General features: G+C 38.4%; 1 protein-coding gene across 9 annotated transcripts in view; it reads left to right on the plus strand.

The window, feature by feature from the left end:
• KIF21A (kinesin family member 21A) overlaps positions 1-25,278 on the plus strand; it is a 92,357-nt gene that overhangs the window by 17,638 nt on the left and 49,441 nt on the right. For all 9 annotated transcript variants that reach the window (XM_055808001.1, XM_055808003.1, XM_055808007.1 and 6 more), the window contains exons 2-7: positions 13,309-13,531; positions 14,857-15,039; positions 18,193-18,342; positions 19,030-19,164; positions 22,261-22,428; positions 24,222-24,337. In XM_055808001.1, the coding sequence (XP_055663976.1) occupies positions 13,309-13,531; positions 14,857-15,039; positions 18,193-18,342; positions 19,030-19,164; positions 22,261-22,428; positions 24,222-24,337 (975 nt within the window). The remainder of the gene's footprint in view (positions 1-13,308; positions 13,532-14,856; positions 15,040-18,192; positions 18,343-19,029; positions 19,165-22,260; positions 22,429-24,221; positions 24,338-25,278) is intronic.

A 25,278-nucleotide genomic window follows, 5' to 3' on the forward strand; every position in this document is an offset into this window, starting at 1 on the left:
TGTATGCTGTAAGTGTTCTGTGAGAACTGAAGTTGTATAAATGAAGAGAACTGGATTTGTCTTAGAGAAGCTACGACGCTGCACTTATGTAGTAGCCCTCTGTATGTATTGTCTTGTATGTCCTTCTGTATTACTTCCCTTGGTCTGGATAAAAGGCTGAGGATGTGAAATGGTGGCAGCTCTGCCCTTGGTGCAGATGTTATTGCAGTGGAGATCTCCCTTCTTGCTAGCCTTGGAATGTGAATTTGTGTGGAAACTGGCTTTTCTGTGGAGTTCCAGATTCCAGTGTATTTCTTGCACAGATGATGTTGTGAGGCCCTGATATAGTCTTTACAGCAGTACCAAACCTGTTTCACTTGTCAGCTGTGACCAGTTCCTTTCTTTTGACTTTTCTTGTTATTTAAACTCCAGTTATTTCAGCTTTCCACTGGTATTTTCCATATAAATGTCTCCGATTAACAAAAATGTTCTTTTTTTCCTGTCCCCTCTGTACTACATATCTGAAAACCAGTCTACGGCTAGCAGGAGAGAAGATGATGGCCTATAGATAATCCAACCAGGTTGAAACTGCATGGGAAGTGTACTTAGAATCAATACCAAGAGACTTTCAAACACCTCAACTGTTGGCAGGAATTGGAGAATGGAGGGGTGGGATGTTTGGGGACTGTCAGTTTGTATTTATCCAAAATGCATGTTTGCAACAAAAGCATCCAGAAACATACTCAGCCATTCTCCAAATTGATTGCTTAGTGTGGGAAAAATGCTACCTACTGAATTTCTAGAACAGTTTCCTGAATTGCCCTGACATAACTTTTTGGAGGCTTGTAAAGCATCATCTGAAGCCAAGAAAGAGCAGCAAGGTGGTCAGGTCTTCACAGGGCAGCTGAATACAGTCACTGCAGAGGAACAGAAGGATGGAAAAATTAACCTTTAATGTTTGGTGCTGTTGCTGCTAACGTAGATGTTTTTACAGCCTTGCAAATAGGATGAATAGACGTGAAGGAAAGAATTAAAATTGGGGATTGACATTCAGACATATAAAAATGTGTAGCTGAACCAGGAGGGCTGAATAAGGTAGGTAATATTGCTCCTTCCTGTTTTGCAAGTTTTAAAACAGATAGTACTAAATAAAGCAAGTGGGTTGTTTTCCCTTACTGCACAGTTGGGATTTAGCAGCTCAGAGCTTTCACTCACTGCTTGAACAGTCTACCTTCTGTTTTGAAACAGAGCAACTTCTGTTCATTAGAAACAGTCAACAATAAATATGAAGAAATTTTCTGCCGTTTGCTTTGGAACTTGGTGGATGGGTGTTATGGATACAACATGCTTTTTTTTTTTTTTAACAAGGAGTGGCAGAAAAAGAAAAGTCATACAGCAGTTTTTGTTTCAAGAATGTTGCACTGGAAGTTAACAGAGTGAAGGCACTATTCAGAGCAGATTACTGAAACAGTTTTTAGCTGTCTTGTCCCATTGTGAAGTGTCTGGTTGTTATTTTAGTAGTGTTAATAAAGCAGTCATTTCAGTAATTATTAATGCCAGCATGTAATTTTCTTTTAACTGACCTGATCCTCCTTTTCTTGTGTTGTGTTTATTTAACACATTAATTACTTGGTAATTAATTACCCAAGTAATTACTTGGGAAGTGGCTCATAGCTTTAGCTATAAGATGTTGGTACTTTTGTGTTTGTGTTGCGTTGGTAAAATATAATTCTTGGACCTGTAGCTCATAAGTGTAAAGTAACCAATGGCCCTAGACTTGAGAATATATAAATAGGAAGATAAATTCTCTGTATGGAGATGAAAGAAATTATAACAGTTTTCAGAGCTACAGTACTTTTGGCATGAATGTGTAGTGATTTCTGGACAGGTAGGTGGATGGCTGTGAAAAGGGAAGGGGAATCTGAGTAAGGGAGGCAGTAATTGAGAGTTCTTTGCTGCAGACACAGGGAAACCTTTTAACTTTGTAAAATAATAGAGTAGTTCTTTTTAAAAGTTGGGCTATTTTGAAGAAGTAGTGAACTTCTGGAATAGGCATACATCTAACTTAAGAGGAAGAAACTGGATGAAGCCTCGCGTTGGTATGACTGACAGTTTTGTGGTCATCTGGATAATATTGCATTACATCAGTTTATTTTCTCTCCCATTCAAAAAAATTATTTTTCTGTAGTGAATAATTGTTTTGTTTACCTACTTCTGAATACACTTGTACTTATTCTTGATTTCCTTAAAGTTGTTGCTAAGTTAGAATGTGAGGAAGTTCTTAAATGTATGTACTTTTGCAATATTTCACTTAATTGCGTGTAACTTTCTTTTAAATTTGTCCCTTTGGCTTTACAGATGAAACAGATTTTTTTTTTGTGTGTGTGTGTGGTGGGGATGTGCAGGAATAGTGCCATTGCTCTGCCAGTAGGAGTGTTCAGCTTTTGAACCAGAAAGCCACTGTTAATTCTGTGCCTTTAATTGAAAATATTATGTGGGCATTATTAGTTCATTCGTTGGTGTACTGTGATGCTGTGGGCTATTGTTTTTGAAAGCAACTGTCTTGCAAAACTGTTTTTACTAAAGTTTGACTCTGATAATCTTACAGTAGTTACAAGTGTGCTTTACAAAGACTTGATACCATCCACGTTTGTGTTGAGTGGTGTACTTTGTATGGGCTTGATGGTTTTGGATGTGTTAGGCTGATTGGGCCCTGGTTTACAAGAGATACCTGAATTACCTCAAAATCCCTGAACTCTAAGTGTGACAGAGTTTAGGTTTGCAGGTACTCAGACTGTGGTTTTGTGGTTTCTTTGTGGTTTTGTTTGTTTGTTTTTGTTTTTGTGAGTTTTTCTTTCCCCCTTTTCACCCTTACACCTAAATAAATGTTATTCTGTAGCTTGGCAAAGCAGCAATGACTACAGTATTTTGGGGGGTTGGATAGCCTCTATTTGCTGCATTACTTTTGACAATACTGTTTTATTTCAGCTGAATTCTGGCACTAAAATTTCTGGAAACATTATAATGACTCATTACTGGGCTGCTGGGCTGTGCATTCTTAACAAGCTTTCCTTAAACGCTCTTCTGATTAAATTTTTTCATCTTAAGTTGCGTGTAATGACATTTGTTTAGCAGATTTAATCTCTTAAGTCTTCAGTCATACAGTAGAAAGATGCTACAGAAAGTGTATTCCTTTTCCTGACACTGCCCTAATTACATAATTAATACCAGGCTCTGGTAAGCTTTACCAGTGGTGTGACTCAGCCACTCCTTACAGCTATGTGCTCCAGAGCAGGAATGAAGGCTGCTAACTTACATGTTAAAGCTAAATTTTGGAGGGGAAAAATCATAATTTGCAAAAGAATTACAGGGTGCCATTCTCACTGTTTTTGTATATAGAATTGCTTTCTTTATGAATCCTTATCCACAGAAAGATAAACTGATTGCCTGTTTGGCCACTCAGTATCCATGAGCATGGTAGTTGTAGACACAGGACTGCACTGGGGATTCACCAAAAGGCCTTTCTTTCCTCTTTCCTTTTGAATTTGTGACCTTTACGTTCCTTAAGCGGTGTGACTGTCAGGTGCTATTAGCATAAATTTTTCATAATAGTAATCTTTACTAGTCTTCAGTATTGTCAGTGCTAGTGAATGATGTGAAACACCACCAGTGACATGAAGATGGTGTTTCATATTTCTATGCATGATCTTATCAGTCATAAAAGCAAAAACATATTTTTCAGTAGAAACCATAAACTTAAAAGAAGCAAGTGCACTTGTCTGAAAGAGACAGGTTTAATGTGCACTTTAAGGCAGTCCTTCTGTCCTTAACTTGAGTTTTGGATATTTGATTTGGTACATAAATATATCCAGAGCACAGCCATCAAACTGCAGACTAGCTGAACCCTCTGGGAGCCTGCAGTTTTGGTGACACGTGGCTGTCATCCAAACCCAGAGCCACAGATGGCTCTGCTTCCTTGTGGTAAATTTTTAGGTTACATATTTCTGTTGTTCCTGCATTTCCTATGTTGGGTCTGAAGGCATTTCTTTGATTTCTGGCAGGCCTTTGGAGATGTTAGGTTTCCCACACCACCTGGGGAGGGGACCTGCCCTTCATGCCTGAACCAGGTCTGTTGTTCTAATGACTGTAGGGTGATATCCAGAAGTGCACTGTAAGCAGAGTAATAAGCTGAAAGTGTACAGAGGATTTTCTAAACGATTAGAAGGTGCCTCTTCAAAATAGCAACTGAAATGAGCTAGCACCTTCTGGAGTTGCTTTTTGTTCTTTTTTTAAAAGGTGAAAGAGGTTCCCAGGGATTATGTCTTCAGGGTTAATCCTTATGGGAGTAGCTGCCTTTGAGAGACTTGGCTATTTATTTCAGTGTGTGTCTGCATACTTGGTACATCGTGGTGTCTGGACCTTGAACTAATACTGACCATGCTAGTACTACAGCTGAGCACTGTGCTCCACTGTGCTGTAACAGCAGAATATTACTTGTGCTTCTTACTCTCTAAAATTACTTGCTCATGCTCCCTGATGAGGAGAGGCAGTTGCTCAGGCTAATTAGCTATGTAGAGATCAGGTGTCTGTAGTCCCTTTCAGCACTGCAGTGTAAATGATTGCTGGGACCATCTATTCTGCCACTTTATTACATGATATGGGTGTGCCCGCATTCTTCTGTGGTATTAAATTAATTTTGAACTTTAGTTTTAGGAAGGCCTAGCTCCTTGTTTCATGTCTTGCTAATAAAGCACAAATACTTCAAGTATTTATTCATAAATTAAACTTTACTGCAATTGCGTAGATCTCATTTTCTCTAAAATAGTGTTGTTTCTCTTCTAGCTTTCTGAGAGTGGTGAGACATAACACTAAAAATGTTCATAAAAAACCCCAAGACAAGTAACATAGTAGAAGAATTTTTTAAAAATCTGCTTGCCTTAGAAGTGTCATTCCCAATATCAGTTTAGATCTACTCAAACTGCACTTGGATTTGGAGGTGTGCCAGTTCTGTGCTTGGCAGGCATGTGGAAGCTTATGGTAGTACTGCTTTTCCATTGCAGCTGACCTTGTCTTGAACTAGAAATAATCAAGGCCTGCACAAATCCTGCAACAGTCCCCCCTTCTCTCTCTCAAAAGTCAAATTGTTCTCGAAAGCTGTGGATTTCTTAGCTCACTAGAGAGTAAATTAGTCCATGAGAAATCACAAGAAGGAGGTCTAGATGAAAGCATTCATTCATGTTATAAGGAAAGATGCTGGAAGTCTAGATCTACTGGAAGATCTTTTAGCCTTTCTGTGAGAGGTAGCGATGAGGAAGGGAGCATGTGGGGCAGCATGATGTCTGTGTGAGGGCAGGCTTGGGCCTTTCCCCATGTTTTCTTGGCAAAAGCACAGGACCGTGCCTGTCAGTGTGAGGATGCCATCTGCATGGCACAGCCTGCTAGGCTGTCACAGAATTGCACGAGAACTAAACTGAAATCAGACTGCTAAACTGTTTTCTGGCTAGCCGTAGTGGCTGCCTGGAGATGCGGTTATTGTGTGGTGCTTCAGGAACCAAGTGAAAGCAACAGCCTGCAAAGCTGCCTCAGCCTGGCACTGCGAATGTAATCCCCAGCATGACCAGTTAACGGTAGATGAGCTGATCAGACGCAAGCTGCTGAAAAGGGTAATTGTTTTACGAAACTAAATTTGTGTTTAAAAGAAAAATAGCTGAAGAGGTAGAGGTCGAGTGCAGAGGAGGAGAACTGGACAAATCTAGTTACAGCACTGATACATTTCCTCACTTTAATTCCAGTTTTCGATTTGCTGCCTTCTCATGTGCTTACTGGAATTGACAGTCTGCAGCACTGAAACAAAATACTCTGCATGTATATTTTTTAATAGGAATATTTTTGTTTGCAGTAAAGTGAGTTAGATACTGAAAATGTAGTATCTCAGAGCCCATTTAGTAACTTGGTGGCTGATTTTCCTGGATGTTTTAAGCTGAGGGCTGAATAGTTGTGTTTAATGGCTGCATGTGGATTGAAAGGATGCTAACACGTTTTTGTCAGTATCTTAATAGGACTTTGGAGTAAAATTGATTACATAAATCCTGCTTTATCTTCAGCCACAGTCCTCAATACACTTTTATGTCCAAGAGCTATTTGGGAAGCTTTATTCTCTGATGTCAAACTTGCATCGAGATACATACTTGACCTGCGTGACATTTTCCTGATGTTTAAAGGCAAGCGTTGGTACATGTGCAAAACCTCTGCCTCACTTGTGCTTGCCCAGGGAGCTGGTGTCGGTTTAGGCTGAGTAACGCCTGGACTTTGCCTAGCTTCTGTGGGCTCTGCACACACACAACACCTGCTGGCAGAGCTGAGCTCAGTCTAGACCATGGCAGCCATGGCAACTGGAGAGAAACACTGATGGGAGCGGTGCCCAAACCTTACGTAAAAGCGATTGAGTTACAGTTGCAGCAAGCTAGCGCTCGTTTCCCTGGCTGGGTGACTGGCATGTGCCCATGCCTCTCGCGGGCAAAGCAGGTTCACGGGGTGGGAGCTGACCCACGGCAGGGGGAAAGGTTTGGTGATGTGCTGGGTGGCCAGTTACCACAGCTTGGCTGCTGAGCAGTCTCTTGTGTAATCCACTCTAATTTGCATATCTGTAGTTACATGTCCTGTTTACATCTGAATACCAGTATGTATAATACTAGTGATGGATATCATTAATACAAAATTGTATCATTAACAGAGCTGAATATGAATGATTAAGGCATTCAAAAACTGAGTTATCTTTCTGCAGAAGTAGCACTGTTACCAAGGTATGCTGCATTTGTCTAATGCTTTTTTTGCTTTTTGTTTATAAAGATGGCTTTTATACCATTATTCATTCAATCATTAAAGTCAGTCATGAAGGTTTAGGGTTTTTCTGCCATTGTAGGCATCTGAAATGAATGGATTCCATCCTGAAGGCTGTAAAGGGCTCCTGATAGTACAGTATATTTATGGCTTGCTTGGAGACAACTGCCTAGCTGGCACTTGAAAAGAAAAGCAGAAGACAAATGGCCTGGACTTTACCTATAGTTTACTATAACAGTGTAGGGGGTTATTTTGGCGCTAACCTTGGGAAAGACTGCCATGTGTTATTATTTGTAGGCATTGGGTTTGAATATAATTTGTATTTTTCTGAAGTGGAATTTAAAAAAAAATAATTGTGTTATGCCTTCAGAAAGGGTTGGGCTGGAAGGTTGGGTATTGACTTGCGGTACTTTTACTTTTTTAATGAACTATGGGTATGTGTGTATGTTTCTGGAGGGGGGGAAAAAGCAGGTTAAGAGCATACTAAAACTGTTCTCAGACTTCTCGTGCTTGTTTCACTGGCCACCAAAAACCTCTTTGGAAATGTTGAGAAAGGCATTACAGAACCACATCTGTACTAAAGGTGCTGAATGGTAGCTCAGCAAATATGAGCACTTTTTTACCTGCCAGTGTTATTTAGCACCACAGGCAGCGGAGGTACAGAGACCGTTATGCTGAGATCTGCTGGCATAAGAACAAATCCTTAATGGGTGGCGATTGCTGGCACAAGCCAGAAGGTTTATTCCTATGTCCTTATTGCTGTCTTAACAAGAAGCAGACCTGCTGTTTTTTATATGCCAGCCTTTTTCATATCCTTAAACCTCATTGAGAGGTAAAGAATTAATATACCGATCAGCTAGTTCAGATGAATGCAGGGAGATGCTATAGTTGTGATTTTGTTCGGAGGTGCTCATAATCATAGAAACAAATAAGCTTCCAATGTGTGCTGGCAAAAATATTGAAAAGTTTATGCAGGCAGAAGTATTAAGCGTCTTTGGGATGAAATCTGTTTAGCTTGCTTTACTCACTCCTTGTTGCAAAGGAGTATGTTTAATGGGAGTGGTTTGATGAGCGTGAATGTAATGGATTAGAAAGGAGTGGGCATTGTGATGCCAAAGCAAGGGCAGGAAGCTGTTTTCTTTTTTTATGATTTTGGAGAGCATTTGTTTACTTCCCAGTTTGTACTGCCTGCAACACTTCACTAAATGTTTTATTAGGTGCTTTTGGATTTAATATTTCATATACCCACATGTGAAGCAGAATTGTGCAAAATTTAATAGGCTTAGTGTAATAAGAGAGGAGTATTGGAGAGTCTTGGGTTTACAGGTTAACTTGTTTTCCTGCTCAGCACTGCATGTGCTTTGAGTGATGTTGGAATTCATGCTCTTCTGAGCAAGGTAAAAGCAGTTCTTTCTCCCCTAGCAGAATTTTTAATGGAAAAGAACTTTACATGGGCCTCCATAGTCATCTTTTCCAACGCACAGCTTCTGGCTAGTTATTGCTATCCAAAAGATTAATTGGTGATTTTCCCTCCTCCTCTTTTCCTTCTGTAAAACAGGAGTAATTTAATATTTTGCCCTTTATAGGTTACTTTTAGAAGTTCTAGTTTGCTTATTGTGATTCTGTACAGGTGCTGGGAAGGTATGTGGTAAATATGATAAATACATTTTATTAGAGTAATATTTGCGATACTTCATATGGAGATGTGAAATAAATTCACTGGTCTCATTTTGTTTAGTGTATGAAATGAGATTAAGGGATGGCTCGATCATAGATGTATGGAGATTGTTGGGGAAAAGTTGGATAGTGGGGAAGAATTAGATAATGGGGATGTTCTTAAATGAACAGTCACAGAGATAAAATTGTTCAGTAGCTGAAAGGGTGTGTGTGTGTATATCCATGTCCTTATGTATCCATATATATATATAAATATTTAAATCAATGCGACAATTTTCTATCCCTAGAAATAAACCAAGATGGGACACTTTTCAAAGGGATGCTATGATATTGTCTATTTTAAACAGGAATCAGTTCTGGGAAGTCTGAGGTCTTGCATAACACAGGGTATTGACCCGATGTTTGCTGTGGTCCCTGAACTGTATTATCTGAGTCTGTTCTATCTGACAATATTTTTAGCAGAGACATTGTGCACCTATTCTACTGAGAGATTAGTTCCAGCACAATAGGGTGCATTACTGTGCCACCACTGGCTATTTTAGCCCTCCCTAATTAGATGGCTTGTCCCAGTGTGCTGAGGCAGAATAGATTTAGGGGATTAAGTTTCATGTGTGTGGCCTGGAGGCTCTGCAAAGTACATGTAAACAAGAGTTGGGTGTGTTCATGCTTTGGAGAGGAGGGAAGGATGTAAGGCAAAATGTTGTTTGGGAAGCTGCCTCATCTAAGGAGATGTGATTGGAAGTAGGTAGAAAATGCCTGTTTGTATACAAATAAGAGAGTAACCTGAAAAACAGGTGAGATGGGGCTGTTTAGAAGACAAAATGGGTCATGTCACATTGGTCCTGGATAAAAAATCTTAGTGGCAGACTGCCAGGGTGGGAAGTGGGCAAGGAGAGGTGACCAAAATGAACCCTTTCACATTTTAAAGTATGGCTGCTGCCTGCTTTGCTGACAGAAGTGAACATGTTAAGATATGAGAGAGGGAAAGGTTTGGCTGGAGAAAAAATCACTTTCCCAATTGTGTGGGGTGGTGGAGGAGGAGGTGTTCCTATAGCCCATGTTGGAACAGAATCTGGCTTGCATGAGGACAATTACTTGCCAGACCACACGTTCTTTGTCAATAGTAAGACTTTTGAGTGCCATGAAGTTCAGGTAATCCACTCAGATTGTTGGTAAGTGGCTGGAAATCAGGTTGAAGGCCTTTATTGCTTACTCATTAAGGTCATCCCATTACCTTGGTGCTAAACTTATTGAGAGAGCTATATAGATTTCAGAGCAAGAAGTATCCCTTGAGCAGACCTCAGGTTGGGTGATGAAGTTCCCTTGCCTGCACATCCTTTTGGGGGAAGATGTCTTTCAAACCTGATGAAGCTGTGATTTCTCTCAGGTTGCTACCTCCCAACTCCACCACAGAGTGGGACATTGTGTAAAAGCAATTACAAAATGAGCAGGGAGTCTCTTCGAGGTGAAGCTTTGCTGATGTGGCAAGTCTTGCTTTGTTTTACCTTTGTGCTTACGTGCTGGTGAGACATACTTTTTCTCTTATCGGTGCCTTCAGATTTGGTGTTAAGTTAGGGAGGAAGCGCACAATCATCACTGCTGGGTCTCTGGATGCTGTGTTAGAACCTCGGGCTGGTAACTTGACTGAGCTGGTAACCAGCTGTTTAGTAGTGGCACAGATTTCTGTCAACTCAGCTGATCTTTGGAATGGTGTCTTGCTGTGGCCTGCTGATGGTCACCCGTAATGTACTTGCAGCTTGCTGTTGTGCTGGGTTTTATAGCAGCAGAGTGCTTGGAGCTGCTGCCTGGCTGCGAGGCAGGGAGTTAGCTGGGAGGGTTCTCATGGGAAGTCTCCACAGGCCTGCACAGAAACTGCGCACTTTACAGTCCTGTCGTTACTGTAGTAATTATCATGCAAATCAGTGATATTTTAGGCATGCTGGTCCTTTTTGTGGTCGCTCAGAGACTTTGTTTAATAGTAGAAAGGAGAAAAGTATTTGGCACCTGTTATAATTGCATCAGTTCCTCTGCACAGAAAACTAATTTTGAACTTTTTTTAAAGATAGAACGAAAATATATGAAGAAATATTATTTTTTTCTTGAATTGTCAACCTTCATTTTACAAGTTAGTACGAAAAGCCTTTCAGAACTGGGAGGAAGTTGGGTTTTTGGGATGCACAAAAGGTTACTCGAATTTGAATATGTGTTTTCCACCTTAATTTTTAGAAAACGTCTTTCTAGGCTTTCCTGTACTAGAAAAGAATGCAGACAAGTACCTGTGGAGCTTTAGAAGCCATCAGAGTTCATGCTTCTAAGAACAATTGATTGCCTTTGTGCTGTCTGCACCGGATTAGTGAAAGAATGAGGGTGCTTAGTCTGAAAAAGAAGCTTGCCCTCTGACTGACTTCACGGTATTAAAATAAGGCAGGAGAATAACCTACAGAGTTGGCATTTTCTAAATATGAGGTGTTACAGATGGCATGCTACGATGTTTTATTTGGTCAACTTTCCAGTTGTGTAGAATACTTTTAGGATAGGCATACGATTAAATTGTCTTTGAAGACTTTCTCCCTCTACCTACAAATAAAAGCTATTTAATTAGAAATGTTTAGAAGAAAGTAACTTTATTATGAGCTTCTGTACATATTTCTCAGGATTTGTTTAGTGGACACAGGTGCTAGTGGATTAAGTTGGTTGCTATTGAAGGAGCTATGTAAATCCTGAATTATTTATAGCTTCTCATTTAAAGGAAAAAGCTTATGATAATTATTCTGTTAAGAGACAAGATCTGTGACCTACATCATATGTTTCATGTCCTTAAATGCAAATGCTATTTGTGGAATATTTATCCTTATTTTACGCATTGTATAATCTTTCCTTTAATGATATTTTTCAAAGGTTTGCTTAATTTCTACTCCATACCATAGGGTATGCTGACAAAGGAGGTACTGTCTCATCATTAATGAACTTCCCATAAAGGAATTAATGTGCAGAAAACTTCACAAATAAATTATGGTTATTCTCTAGTGTCACACAGGGGGTTATAATGAAACACTTAGAATAAAAATCCTGAAAAATACTCCTGACAGCAATGCACATCCCTGGGTGAAAAATTTGTAATCCGTAGTAAAAAGAAAATATTTCGTGCTCTGGGTCACTTTTTTTACAGGATACTTCTAGCTTGAACTAAAGTATTTATGTGCTGATATAATTTGAGTTAGTCTGTAGCAGTCCACCTAGTTGTTGGAGGCTAGCCCTCTCTGCATCAGCAAGCACTGGCATGGTCTCAGTAGAATCAGTAGGTGCCTTTGGGCCCCTATGTTTCCATTAGACTTTGGAACAAGCTTGGTGTATTTGGAGTGGAGTGTTTTGGCTTAGTTCCTCTGAAAGAGGTATAATTTGTGCACACTGGAGCTGCTCTGTGATCCAAACCAACATGTGGTAAGTGAAGATGTCGGGGGAATTTGCTTCAAGACAGCACAGCTATTCCAAACCAAGCACTAATGTAGACATGGCCCTTAAAGCACAGAATATGAAATGAGCATGTGTCTTTAAAGTATACTCTGTGTATACACATGTTCAGCTTAGACATTGTGTAACTGGAAAGTAGCCACATCGAGGTAAATATAGGTACTTGAAGCTTGATATAAATGGAGAATCTATATAAAACATGAAAAATTCCAGATTTTTGTTTGCATGTAGTTGTACTGCTGATATTTATCACTCTTATAGCCTTTTGTCCCCATCTCTTAAGCTGTGCACATTTGGGGGTAGAGGGGTTGTTTGTTTCTAAATTTGCTGCTGCTTTGAACTTGGAAACTGTAAAAAAAAAAAAAAAAAAAAAAAAAAAAAATTTAAATTCTTGTGAACAAATTATTAGTTAATTACAGCTAGAATACTAGGTTATGTTGGCTAGAGTGTTTCTTCCTGATAGGTAACCATTAAACCAATTGAATTACAAACTTCTACAATCATCTGTAGTCATGGAGCCGGTGCATGAATTCAATTTTGACAAGACTGCAAAAGTATTAAGAATGCAGAGGAATTAATAAAATGATAGACTATAAGAAGTCTGAGATTATTGTATTCTATGAAGTAGTTTGTCAGAAACTGAATGAACTGAAATAAAAGCTGGAATTTGTCTCAGTGGGGAAGTAATTAGGAATGAGACACTCTTACCTTTAGAACTTGTTAGATGCTGTTCTTTCTTTCCTCTGAGGGTGTGCTGCTTCACTGAAACCAAACATTTCACAGAAGTGTTCTGGCTGTGGCAAAGCTCCTTTCGTGCGAAAGCGGAAATGTGAGCCTTCTCCTTGCTGTCTTAGCAAGGAGGCTTTCATTTCACATGACATACAGGCTTTGGGGGTCCTTCCTCCCAAATTGTGACTTAAACTATCCCACTTTTCTGTCATATTTCTGTTGCTGTTTAGAAAAAAAAAATAATTTTCACAGTGAAAGCATGAAGTCTGATAAAACTGGATAACTTGATTTCAAAGTCTGAAATGGCTCATGTAAGTTACTCTTTAGTAACGCATAGTATACATAGAGAAACATTCAGAGTTCTAGGCAGGTTGTCAACCTGAAATTGGTATGTGAACCTTCAGGTAAGGTAACATAATTCATATTAACAGTTGTATGAATGGTGCTCTGAAACTGTCAATACTGTGGCTCAGAAAGCTGGAAGCTTCCTGGCTTGATAAACAAATTTCATTTTTTCAGTCAGTAAGGAATTCTTTTCAGTTCTCTTATAAACATTGTTTGTATGCCTCTGATGAGAATTTCTAATAGTTCTTCTTGTCTCTTCCAAAACAGAATTAGACCACAGCTAGCCAAAGAGAAGATTGAAGGATGCCATATTTGTACATCTGTTACACCTGGTGAACCTCAAGTGTTCTTGGGAAAGGATAAGGCCTTCACTTTTGATTATGTCTTTAACATTGACTCACAGCAAGAAGAGATCTATATACAGTGTATAGAAAAACTGATTGAAGGTTGCTTTGAAGGCTACAATGCCACTGTCTTTGCTTATGGCCAAGTAAGCTTTACAATTTTATGTCAAAGTATTTATTTTGAAATAAACAGTTTCATGTAACCGGTCTTTCTCTAAAATTTTGGAATGCATTAACCTGTCTTTTTATAGTCTATATTTATACTATATTTTAAATATAGTATATTTTAAATGTGGTCTCCTGTTAGGAGTCTGTTTAGGAGTTTGTATAGATTCTGTGCAGAGCGGCAATTAAAACACAGAAGATATATTTGTCTGATTAATAATAATGCTGCAAATAGCATGAATCCGTGTAATTCCTGAATTCGCCCCAATGCAGCAAAACAAATTAGTGACTTAAGCAGTTGATATATAGAGATAAGTTGTACTGACATTGTTTTCTGAGCAATTATCTATCCCTCTACAGTATTTTCAGGCACTTCTGGGAAGAGAAGCTTTTTTAAAACAGATCCTAGGGAGATTCAGGCCACAGTGTGGGCAAAATGTAGAGATCAGATTCCAAAGTCAGAGAAGTTTTCATAGAGAACACACCCTCTCAGTACACTGGGCACACATTTTACTTCTCAAAGCTGAAATATCATTGAGCACAATGTAGAGAATGCATTATTGTTTTCTGAATATTCCTTTTGGAATTGATTGCATAAAATTTGGTCTTGCATGCTGAATTTCACCACTGTTAAATGTCGTATCTCAAGTTGGCTAGGTGAAGTCTAGTCCTAGTAAAACAAAGCAGTTTGTAGATCCAGTTTAGTAGATTATGCTCAGCTGTTTGATACTATTTTTGTCTTGGACCTGACCTGCTAATTCAGTGAAAACACATTACCTTATCTTCTATAGGACTTCACATTTAATTATTTTCCTGGTGAAGGTATAGCTTGTATCCTTCAGTGCTGTCTATAAATTGAGAGCAATGGTAATATTCTACCTGAGATATTCAGATTTCATAATTAAGGGAGTAATTTGATCTACTTCAGTAAAGAATTGCAAATGCTACTTCTGCCTCCAAAGTACATGCTTTATTTAACAGTCTTGGTTGAAAACATTAACTGTTCTTTCTACCTCGGAGATGATAGCTCAGGGCTGATGTAAGCAGTTTGTGATGTTTGTAGGGGAAAGGTTATGAAAGATTGGACTGGTCCCTGTCGTCTTGTATGTGATCTGTGGATAAACAGTAAAGTTTGTCCCACTTCTGCTGTTTATCTGTTTTTCAAAACTACCTGTTGTTGTGCACGTTAGTATTGTAAGGATGACAGACTAACTACTAGCCACTACCTAGCACTAGTGTTCACAAACTACATTTCACTGTGATTTGGTACTATTAACGTGTTCTAGTGACTACTTTTTCAATTTAGACAGGTGCTGGTAAAACATACACTATGGGTACTGGATTTGATGTCAACATTACAGAAGAGGAACAAGGCATTATATCACGTGCTGTTAAACATCTTTTTAGATGTATTGAAGAAAAAAAGCAAGCTGCTATTAAACAAGGACTTCCATCTCCAGATTTTAAAGTGAATGCACAGTTTTTAGAGGTAAACAGGATATGTGTGTGTGTAGCTTCATTTTTTTTTTTGGTTTTTTTTCTGGTTACTACTTCTACATTCTTTTCCCACAAGATGTTTTGAATTAATGTTCAAGATTTCAAAACAGAATTTTATGGAGTTTGCTTCAGTTCTTTAATTTTTGAAAAGGAGCCTTTTTATCTTATTCCAATTATTTTAATAGTTTCCTTTACAGCTTTATTTTGAAGTGTAGAAATACTTATATTAGTCATCATTTATCCCTTTTTGCAGCACACGTTTGTGTATGGGGCCTGTTGCTCTTGCCTGTTTGTAATTCTTTACAGACCCTTAAGCAAGAAACTATTAAAAAAAAAAAAAAAATCAGTTGTACTCTGTGCCTTTAAATAGGGACTATGTATGCCTGCTTTTGTCAGTTTGCCATTGATTTCTTTAGCTTTCAAAATCTGTTCAGGAGACTTGTTCCATTCTTCTCACCAAAGAAGAAACCTAGCAGAAAAATACTTCTTTCTCTGATCCCCATGGTTTAGGATTGGGCTTCTGTGTTACTGTTCCCTCTTTCATTAGACCCAGAGGAAAACATGGGTCAGTGCTGTGAGAAAACTGTTCCCCTTGTGTTTTCTTGTAGACACAGCTACTGGTAAAACAGGCCATAACATCTGTGATCTTTCCAACCTGCAGCAGCTGTTGGTTTGTCTTACAGCTTTTATGCTGTGTTTCCTGCCTGTGGAACTATTCTTTTAAATTGATTGATTTGGGTGTAACATATTGACATTCACTACCCAGCTGCAAAATCTGATGCTTTAAGCAGATGGAGAGGAAGAATCTATTTAAGGAAGAGCAAGTGTAAATGTGTATTACTTAGTTCAGTGTGTGTGTATGTATGTATATATGTGTATATATATATATATATATATATGTTCAACTTTATCTGCTTTTGGGGAGAAATTCCCCACTTTTATATTACCCAAGAAAAAAGCTGTTGGTTTTATTACTCCTGAGGTAAACCAGGCCCTTTAATCATATGTTCCTATAATTGTTTTAAAGATTAACAAGCTAGCATTAGTTTTGCGCTGCTATAGGTCTGTCACCACTAACCTTAAGCAGAAATTTTTATCGCTTTGGCTAATGTTTGCCTAGAGAGAGTCAAGGCTTGGGCATGGGCCACGGGAATGCTGTACTCTTCTCTCTGTTTGAACATTGGGGAGCTGCAGCTTCATTTCTGCTTAGGCAACTGCAACAGTAGTAGTTTAAGGAACAAACTAATCTGAATTCCTTGAGTCTTTTGACCTAACTACAAATGTGGGTGCGAGAGTCCCAAAATACAGAGCAATAATTTAATGTTACAGTGATAATGGTAAGCGGAATTGCAACCATTACAACATATTTCAAGCCTGTCTTGTTTATCTAATTTAGAGAAAGGTTAAATGGTGTATGTAGTATTTATTTTTTTTTCCTTTAACAAGATATCACTTGTTTTGGTAGACTTTTTTTATTGTACTGTGGCTAAATTGGAACTTTCCCAGAAAGAGCTTCTGCTGTTTAGTTAGGTATTATGCACTATTCCTGTATCAGAAAGTATTCTCTTCTTCCCATCCTATCTACCATTAGAGCTGAATTACATAAACAATAATTTAGTCATTGAACAAGTTGAAGCAAGGTTTTATTTTGGAATAACTTTGAAGTCTGACAGCTAGGTAACTATTGGGAACTGTTACTTCTGTTAGCTACTTTCTTGCTTCTCCAGCTTGCTGCAGTCTGCCTCTCTTGATTCCTTGCTTTCCTGCTAACAAAAGGATGGGCATATGGAGTCTCATGCACTTGTAGGTGCATTATCAGGATCCTCTCTAAATTGCGGTGTCAGTTTTTATGCTTAATAAAATATAATTCCTTTATAATACATAAAGAATTAAAAGCATTACATTCACAGATGCTGAGCCTGTTCTTCTCAGGGATGGATTTGCACTTGTGAGAAGTGAAATCCTCTTGCTTTCAGCATATGAGAAAGTACAGGGTGAATACAGATCTGTTGCAGTGGTTCTTTGGCTTTTACCTGGGGACTTTGAGTCTGGCCTAAGATCTGCTGAAGTGAGTTGATATAACCAAATTAAAGACACTGGAACTGTTCTAGTGTACATTAGCAGAGACCTGAGCCATGACATTCCCAGTGGGGTGCTGCTTTTTCTATTATTTTTTTTTTGTCTGTCCAGATGTCTTCAGTTGGATCTAAACACCCTTCCTAAACTCAAAACATTCTTGTGAAACGATAATCCATCTCTTCTAACATAGATAACTGCATAATAATTTCTCCTGTTTTTCCTGGTTATAGATATAATTTACTGACCTAAAAGTCTGTGAAGTGCTTGACGATACTGAGTCGAAAGACCACTAAATGTACATGTACTTACCTTCAGGAGACCCAGTGAAACAAACAGTAAACATTAAGCAACCTGAAACATGGAGTAAATGATTGCTGTTGCTCATGTAATTGTGCCTGAAAGTTGTAAACAAATCTAGGGCACCAGAGTGTAGCTATGGTATGGAGGAAAGTATACAAACTCTGTGCAAGAAACCATGCCATGGCATTTTTTTGGCCTGCTGGTTGATGCCTTTAATAAGCAGCTTGCACCAAAACTACTGTAAGTTGTTCCTGCCCTGGAAGGAATTTAACCTATCTAAATGAAAGAAAGACAGAATTATTAAGGTGTGAGAGCTGAGATGAGAGATGTGGTGGCAGGGAGAGCAAGTGGAGTGAGTTTGAAGTGTTTGGAGGAGGGCGCAGCCAACTGAATCAACAAAACAAAAGGAAAACCCAAGGTCAAATCTGAAGACAGCAGGTGCCAGCCACAGAAGCCACTGCTGCCGCTGTTCTGCTGGCATAAAGTGCTTCCCCTTCCCTGGTCCCACCAAAGAATTTTCTCCTAGACCTGACTACGTGGAGGAAGCTACTCCTTCTTTGGGTGGTGTAATAGGTGTGTGGGTGACTTAATTTGCAGCTGCTCTGTCCGTCATCCTGTTGTCCTTGTGTTTCACAACCTCATTTTTTGAGAGCCTTGGCATTTAGAATTTTAGAACTCTATGTGCCATGCACAGATGTTTTAGGCTGGAGGAATTTCTTCCTAAAGTAATGTTTTCTTTTTTTTTTTTTTTTTTCCTCCTCTTCAGCTTTACAATGAAGAAATTCTTGATCTGTTTGATACCACACGTGATATTGATGCGAAGAATAAAAAATCAAATATTAAAATACATGAAGATTCAGCAGGAGGAATTTATACAGTGGGTGTTACAACCCGAACTGTGAATGGAGAATCGGAGGTGATAACTGAAAATAAATTACTCTGTAGCATACCATGTACATTCTAAAAATGTTATCTGTACGTTTTGATAAGCTGTTACAAATAGAGGTAATGCTTGTTAGCATCTGCATCTGGGTCAGTGTAGTTGTAAAATTTAGCTGAAACTTATTTTCTTTAGTTTCTGCAGCATTAAATCTGATAAATGTTTGATATTAAGTGCATAACAGTTTCACTTAGTAGCAAAAGTCTGTTTCTAGCATTAATATAGTTGTGGAGAGAGACATTTTTGGCATGTGTGTAAATCTGACCTCCCAAATCTTATATCCTATTTTTCCTGTGACAAGAAGGCTTTGCGGTATGACTGATGTGAGGTAAACTGCTATATATATACATTGCAAATCTGAATGCAAATGTTATTGCACATTTTTGTACAAAAATTGTACAATTTTTGTCACAGGTGAGTGGAAGATTGCTATGTTGCTACTAGGGGACAGTAAAAAGAGGGGAAAGAGACTTAAGTATTTTCTTTCAGAAGTCACCAAAAATACTTTGTTTGCTTATTTAAGAATCTTTGTGCTTTTTGGCATATAGGAACTGAAATCATAGTAAAGAAAAAAGCTTATTTATATCCATAGCCATAAATGTTATAGGAACACCCGTTATTTAAACTGCAAGCAATGCAATGTACTTCTTGATTGTTTTCTAGATGATGCAGTGCTTGAAGCTGGGGGCTTTGTCTCGAACCACTGCCAGCACTCAGATGAACGTTCAGAGCTCACGGTCCCATGCTATCTTTACTATACACTTATGCCAAACCAGAGTCTGTCCTGCATTTAACACTGTATGTATCTTTGCTGTTATTAAACTTCACTTCAGTGAATGTGAATATTGTTTTGGTACCCAGTGCTATTTGAATTGCACTTAGTAAAGAAGCTGCAGTTCATCATCACGCTTGATGAATTTGCTAAGCATTATAATAACTTGATTTAATCTGTGCATATGTAACCATCCTCTAGCCAGAGGCAACCATAAACTGCAGCCTCTCACATGACTCTGCCCGTTCTCCTCCTCTAGCATTTTCTTCAGTATTTCATTGCAACATACACAAGAAAGAAAGTTAAAATGTAATTTGTCTTTAATTGGGAAAGCGTTTTAAAGTGTTTTAGTAGTTAGTGGGTTTAAGCTTGCAGTTGGTTCACTGAAAATGTTGGGATATTCCAGACTAAGTGTTGATATCCAACAAGGAGCAAGTAGAAAAGCATTCGATTCTGAGGCTTAGTGTGTTTATCTTAAATATCTATTTGGGGTTCAGACGTTTTATTAAGTCTGTGTACTTAACCTGAAATTTGAACTATGAACATACTCGGAGCTACTCTGTAGAAGATTTTTCATGTGACTGTTCAGTTCTTGGTGTATCTTGTAAAGAGGAAAGTTCTGAATAAATACATATTGCTGAAAACTACAATAGTTTCAGGGGGACTCGATTTAATTATTATAAAAATATCAGAATTTTAAAATATTTTGGTGAACTCCTAAGTATCTGGCTAGCATTATACCCATAGATATCACATTTTTAAGTGTGAACAGTGTATTGGATTTGTAGTGCTTTTTTTTGGGGTGGGTGGGGGTGGGTGGGTGTACACTTTTTTTTAACACTACAAATAATCATTTGCAGGCAAAATGAGAGTCGCTCCCTGGTCCTTTGTGGTATGTAGACCTGCTTTATACACCTGTTTAAAAGCACTTCTTCCTGCTTTCCACGCTGAAACGGTGGATCTGGTGGTGTGGGCAGCTTGTCTGTCTTCTGACTTGGGAGGGACTGGCATCACACTTCGAGCCAGGACAGGGCAACTCAGTCACTGTGTGGTGACACTGTCTGCTCAGAGGTTTTGTTGAAAACTCCATGTATATGGGGAGTGAGGCAACTCATCTGGGAGCCTTGTTTCCCACAGGCTGTCAGCCCAGAAATCCACCTACGCTGGTGCACTTGCAGCCTTCCCCACTGTCTGAGCCTGGCTCTGCCTGGTTTTTAACAGAGGCTTGTGTTAAAGGAGTAGGTGGCTGCCTTCTGCTTTATGTTAAACTGTGTTTTGTTTCTCCTTTTTCTTTTTTTGAGGGAGATATGAGGAAGATGATTTGACTGTCTGGAGCTGGGCATTGCTAGATCCTTAATCTGTGAACACGGCACCCTCTTCTTTCCCTGTGCTGTTTAGGAGAGTAGAGGTTAGACCTGACATTGGCCTCTGAACACTCCTGGAATATAAATTAATACGAGCTATTATTGGGTGGCCAGGAGAGATGTAGCTCAAGTTTCTGTAGACAACGGTTTTGGGAGACCTTTGTTACTAGGGCAACGGACTTTGTCCTCCTCAGATGACAGCACTGGCTGTGTCCCCTCTGTGCACAGTCACTGGTGCCCGGTGTGGGCAGGCAGCCAGGTACTGCTCCTCATGCTGTGTTTACACCATCCGTGCTTCTCAGAAGTTTCTGGATGTACATTTGACTTCGTAAATAAGTAAGAGTGAAAGGATGCATTAATCCTTGCTTTGAGGGCTGGGGAAGAGTGCAGTTCACAGCAGTGTAAATGTCAAGATATCAGAAACAGTGATTTCTGATCTCGTGGAAGTGGCAAGATTCCTGTTCTTTTCTGAAACTGCTATGAGAGGAGATCGCGTAAACACAATGTTTAACGTCATGAGAATAGTTTGGTCTGCAGAGGTGTGCATTACCCCTTGCAGTGGCAAAGTTGGCTTGAAGATTATTGCTGCAGAATACCCAAGTTTCTTTTTTTAAAGAAAACCCAGAACAGTCTATACTTACTGTGATAGAAATGCCTAATAAAGCCTGTACATTGGGCTGTGTGAATGTTGCATGCCGCCATGACAAATAAGTAGAAATTGCCCTGCAATGGCTGTCTTACCAGGAGGATCAAGAGGCGAATGATTTAAAGATTTTCCTTGTTGTGTTGCTTTCCTGACAACAAGTCTACATTTAGAGTAAAATATAACTCCACAGTATATGGTACAGTTCTGCTCATTGATAGAAGAAAGTTTGGGATGATATAATGAAAAGAGATAATTTTGCTGCTGTGCTTTGAGACCTGAAGTGGAAAGAGGCTGAGGCTACGGTACCTGCCTGTAGCACACTGTGTTCCTGGGCAGGTACCCCATGGTGACAGAGGCACTGGTCTAGTGCCAGGCATTACAGCTTACTTGGGTGGGGGGTGTGTGCGGAGAAAGGAACCTTTTCTTTCTCTCTTGTTCCCTCTGCTGTCCTTATTTTCTGATCAAGTCAGAAGTGCTGGTGGAATACTGGCTGCTAGGAAAACTGGATTAAAGAAATAATTCCTAAAATAAAGTGGAAGAATCATGTCACAGGAGAGCTGATGGTGGGGATTAGAGAGGTATAAAATTAAAATATTTTACAGTTATTTGGCAGGTTTATGGACTAAGTGGGTAAGTGGATCTGGTAATTTTGGGGGGTAATAATATAATGTAATTAATTTGTTGTATTTGTGGTTTGGTTTTTTTGTGTGTTCTTTTTCTTTCGCAAAATCAATTTCCTTGATTTAAGACTTGCATTCCAGGAGAGGTATGGATTTTGTTGCCCACCTTGCTGAAGACTTGTATATTTTCGTATATGTACTCCCCCATTCCTCCATCAAACACTTGTAGCTCATACTTCAAGTAATTGATATTTATATGCATTAAGACCTGGATCTTCAAGAATGATATGTTAGTACATATGATTAAAATAGACATAGGTGGGGTTTTTTTTGAGAGAGAGATACCTTTGTTGTTGCAGGAGAATGAGCAAATAAGGGAGGAGATGTACATGACAAATAAGTAGTTCTGTAAATAATTGTTGACTGAACTTGCAGTAGACTCATGTTAATGTGAAAATCTTACCAGGCTTTATGGATTCTTCTTTATTACAGGATAATACCACCGATAACAGGATAATATCTGAGTCTTCTGAGATGAATGAATTTGAAACTCTTACTGCCAAGTTCCATTTTGTTGATCTAGCAGGATCTGAAAGGTTAAAGCGAACGGGAGCTACAGGAGAAAGGGCAAAAGAAGGCATTTCCATCAACTGTGGACTAGTAAGACTATACAACTTGTTTTCTGTAGGCTGTTGGTACCATCTTCTCCTCTTCCCTTTTGGGTCACTCTTTTTTTATGTAATCACTAAAGTAGAAACGCATTGTGTGCAGAACAAGGACAGTAGCATAAGATATAATAGTATATATTGGTTCTTAGTAGGTTCTGGCTTGCTAACAATTTCTCAGTTCTACTAGAATCTAACTAGAAATTATAGTAATTATAAGTGTTGTGAAATATAGTTACTCTAACTTCTAAAAGATATTGTAGAGTTCCTTTCACTTGCTTGTGTCTTGACAGAATAAATAAAAATGAGAAATTGGAGAACATTACTAGCGTGTTGTAAGGAGTATAGGCGTGTAAAACATGGACAATGAATAAACTTAATGGATCAATAAATGCTGGTTCTGTGTTATAATTATGAAACATAATGTAAAACAACCCCAGGCAAAACACTTCTAAGTAGAAATAGAACTTTTAATTTATAGCATCACTTCATATTTTTTTTTTGTCTGTGTACTGGCTCTCTATGTAGTTTTTTAATTAACTGTATTAAATGTTTCAATTAACATTTACTTAACTACACCAAAAAGTAGAGCTGGTGATTGTCAGTGGAGATTGTACTTTCATGCCTTTGTTTTGAGTTACTTGGCTGTGTGTAGGCCATGTGCAATTCTGCTTTAAAGATACAAAAATACGTTTTTACTTCAACTATGAAAACATCTGTCTTTCTGGTCTGGTGTGTCATACCAGAAGTATTCTGCAACCTTTCTTAGTGATTCTCTTGCCATCATTACAGTAGTTATATTCGGTAGTTATTCTGATTATATTATAGGGAAGAGAAAGAATTCAGTTAAATTTCATCATTGATAGAAGCACAAAGCCAAGAGAAATTTGGGGGTTTATGTGACATAGGTATAACAAATAGGATACAGAATGCGCAAAGGTGAAAATCAGTATGATAAAAAGTAATATTTTGTATGATCACAAAACTTTCATTTACAGTAAATTGTAGCCTTCAGCTTTGGGAAACAAATTGAGAGTGATTTAAACACTTCAAAGTAGTCGCAAAAATGTGCTACATAAGCAGATCTCCAGCTGCTGGATGCGGAAAGACCATTTTCAAAACTTACGAACTGGCTAAGAACAGGGTGCCATCTAGAGGAATATTCCTTAATTTGGTGTGTGATTGAAGTTCATGCAGTTGAACATTAAAAATAATTTTACAGTCAAATGTTAGATGGTTTTATGCATATGAATTAGACCCTTTTAACAATGAAATATGATACCCATGGACTACATAATTTCAAGCCTTAAGTGCTTATATCTTCAGGTGTTCCTTATTTCATATCTCTAAATTCTGGGTTTTTTTTGTATTAATGGTCTATATTTTATTCCAAATCCAGCATAAAGCAGATTAATTTTATTAGGATCTAGAGCTCTACTTCTACTGCTAGAAGTAGAGATCAGCTTTAATCATCAAAAGTAAATGTTATACGAAGTAGTTCTAACTTTGGTTTGCCACTGACATGAAATATCAATAGGCAGTGCACAAAAATTTTGTTAAGCGTCTAGCACTTGTAGATACCATGCTGCAAATTATCTGTTTCACTGTGGATAGCACAAAAGTTTATAGATGTCCTCTGTAAAATGTAAAAATAATCAGAAACTTTTAACTTTCATGAGCATATTCAGTTTTCCACAATATGTAGACCCCAGTTCATAGCAGTATTAAAAATAAAACTACTCACGAACTGATTCTAACTGGCATGTTACGTGATTTGGTGTTTTATAGCTGGCACTTGGCAATGTAATAAGTGCGCTGGGAGATAAAAGTAAGAAGGCAACTCATGTACCATACAGAGATTCAAAGCTTACAAGGTTACTTCAAGACTCTCTTGGGGGAAACAGGTATGAAAACTAGAACGTTTTACGTATTTCATTGCGAATGAGCATTGAGTACATAATCTTCAGAATGTAAAATAAACATTAAACAATGGTAAAAATAGCTGCCTTTTTTGTTGGAGGCATGTTCCAAAGATAAATTACTGTCATGATAGAAAATGCTGGCAATCCAGGGCAACTATTTTAAAGAGAATTTTTGCATTGTTCTTTTCAGCGCTATTACAGCTTTACTGGACATGAGTTTTTGAATTGCTTAAAAGTTACTATTTCCAGGATAAGCCTTTTCCGTGAAGACATCTTTAGATTGTAGACAGCATAAATAGCAATTTTTGTTACTGTGTTATAGCCTTATTAATTACAGCATAGTTTGAAGCTGTGATGAGTTTCTCCTTCAGAGTGTTTTTTTTGTTAATTTCTTTTTAAATGGCACTCATTGTTTACTCTGATTGCCATGCACAGGAGCTTAGAGTCAGCTTAGCACAGGCACTGCCATCTTTCTATAAAGGTTATATATCTCGGGGTATGGTGCATCTGTCCAGTTATTTGAGGCTGGACTTGAGTCTAATAAACAATTCTGGCGATACACTAGTTTGTTTTTGTGCCAACCTGTTCTGTATACCTACTGCACATACAAGGAGGAGAGGCTTTGACCTCTGGAAGCTTTGTCTAAGCAAACATTAACATAGTTATTAAAATAACACAAACTTTGTAACAGTCACATGTACAGATACAAAATAGACTGTAGTTGAGTGTGTTTTAGCCAGGTAGTACTCTTACTCTTCTATTTAATTCAGTATGGATAACTGCTGTTTTTAGGGTAGGAAGTTTCCTGGGCATTTCACAGAGCCATAGGGAGAAGTTGAAGAGAATTCATAAATTGCTGCTCTGCTCTTCACAGAGACAACTTTAACACCTTGCAGCACTGCATAGTTGAGGACAAGCAAAGA

This window comes from Falco peregrinus, chromosome 6 (assembly GCF_023634155.1).
Source record: "Falco peregrinus isolate bFalPer1 chromosome 6, bFalPer1.pri, whole genome shotgun sequence".
In the NCBI taxonomy this organism is placed as follows: domain Eukaryota; kingdom Metazoa; phylum Chordata; class Aves; order Falconiformes; family Falconidae; genus Falco; species Falco peregrinus.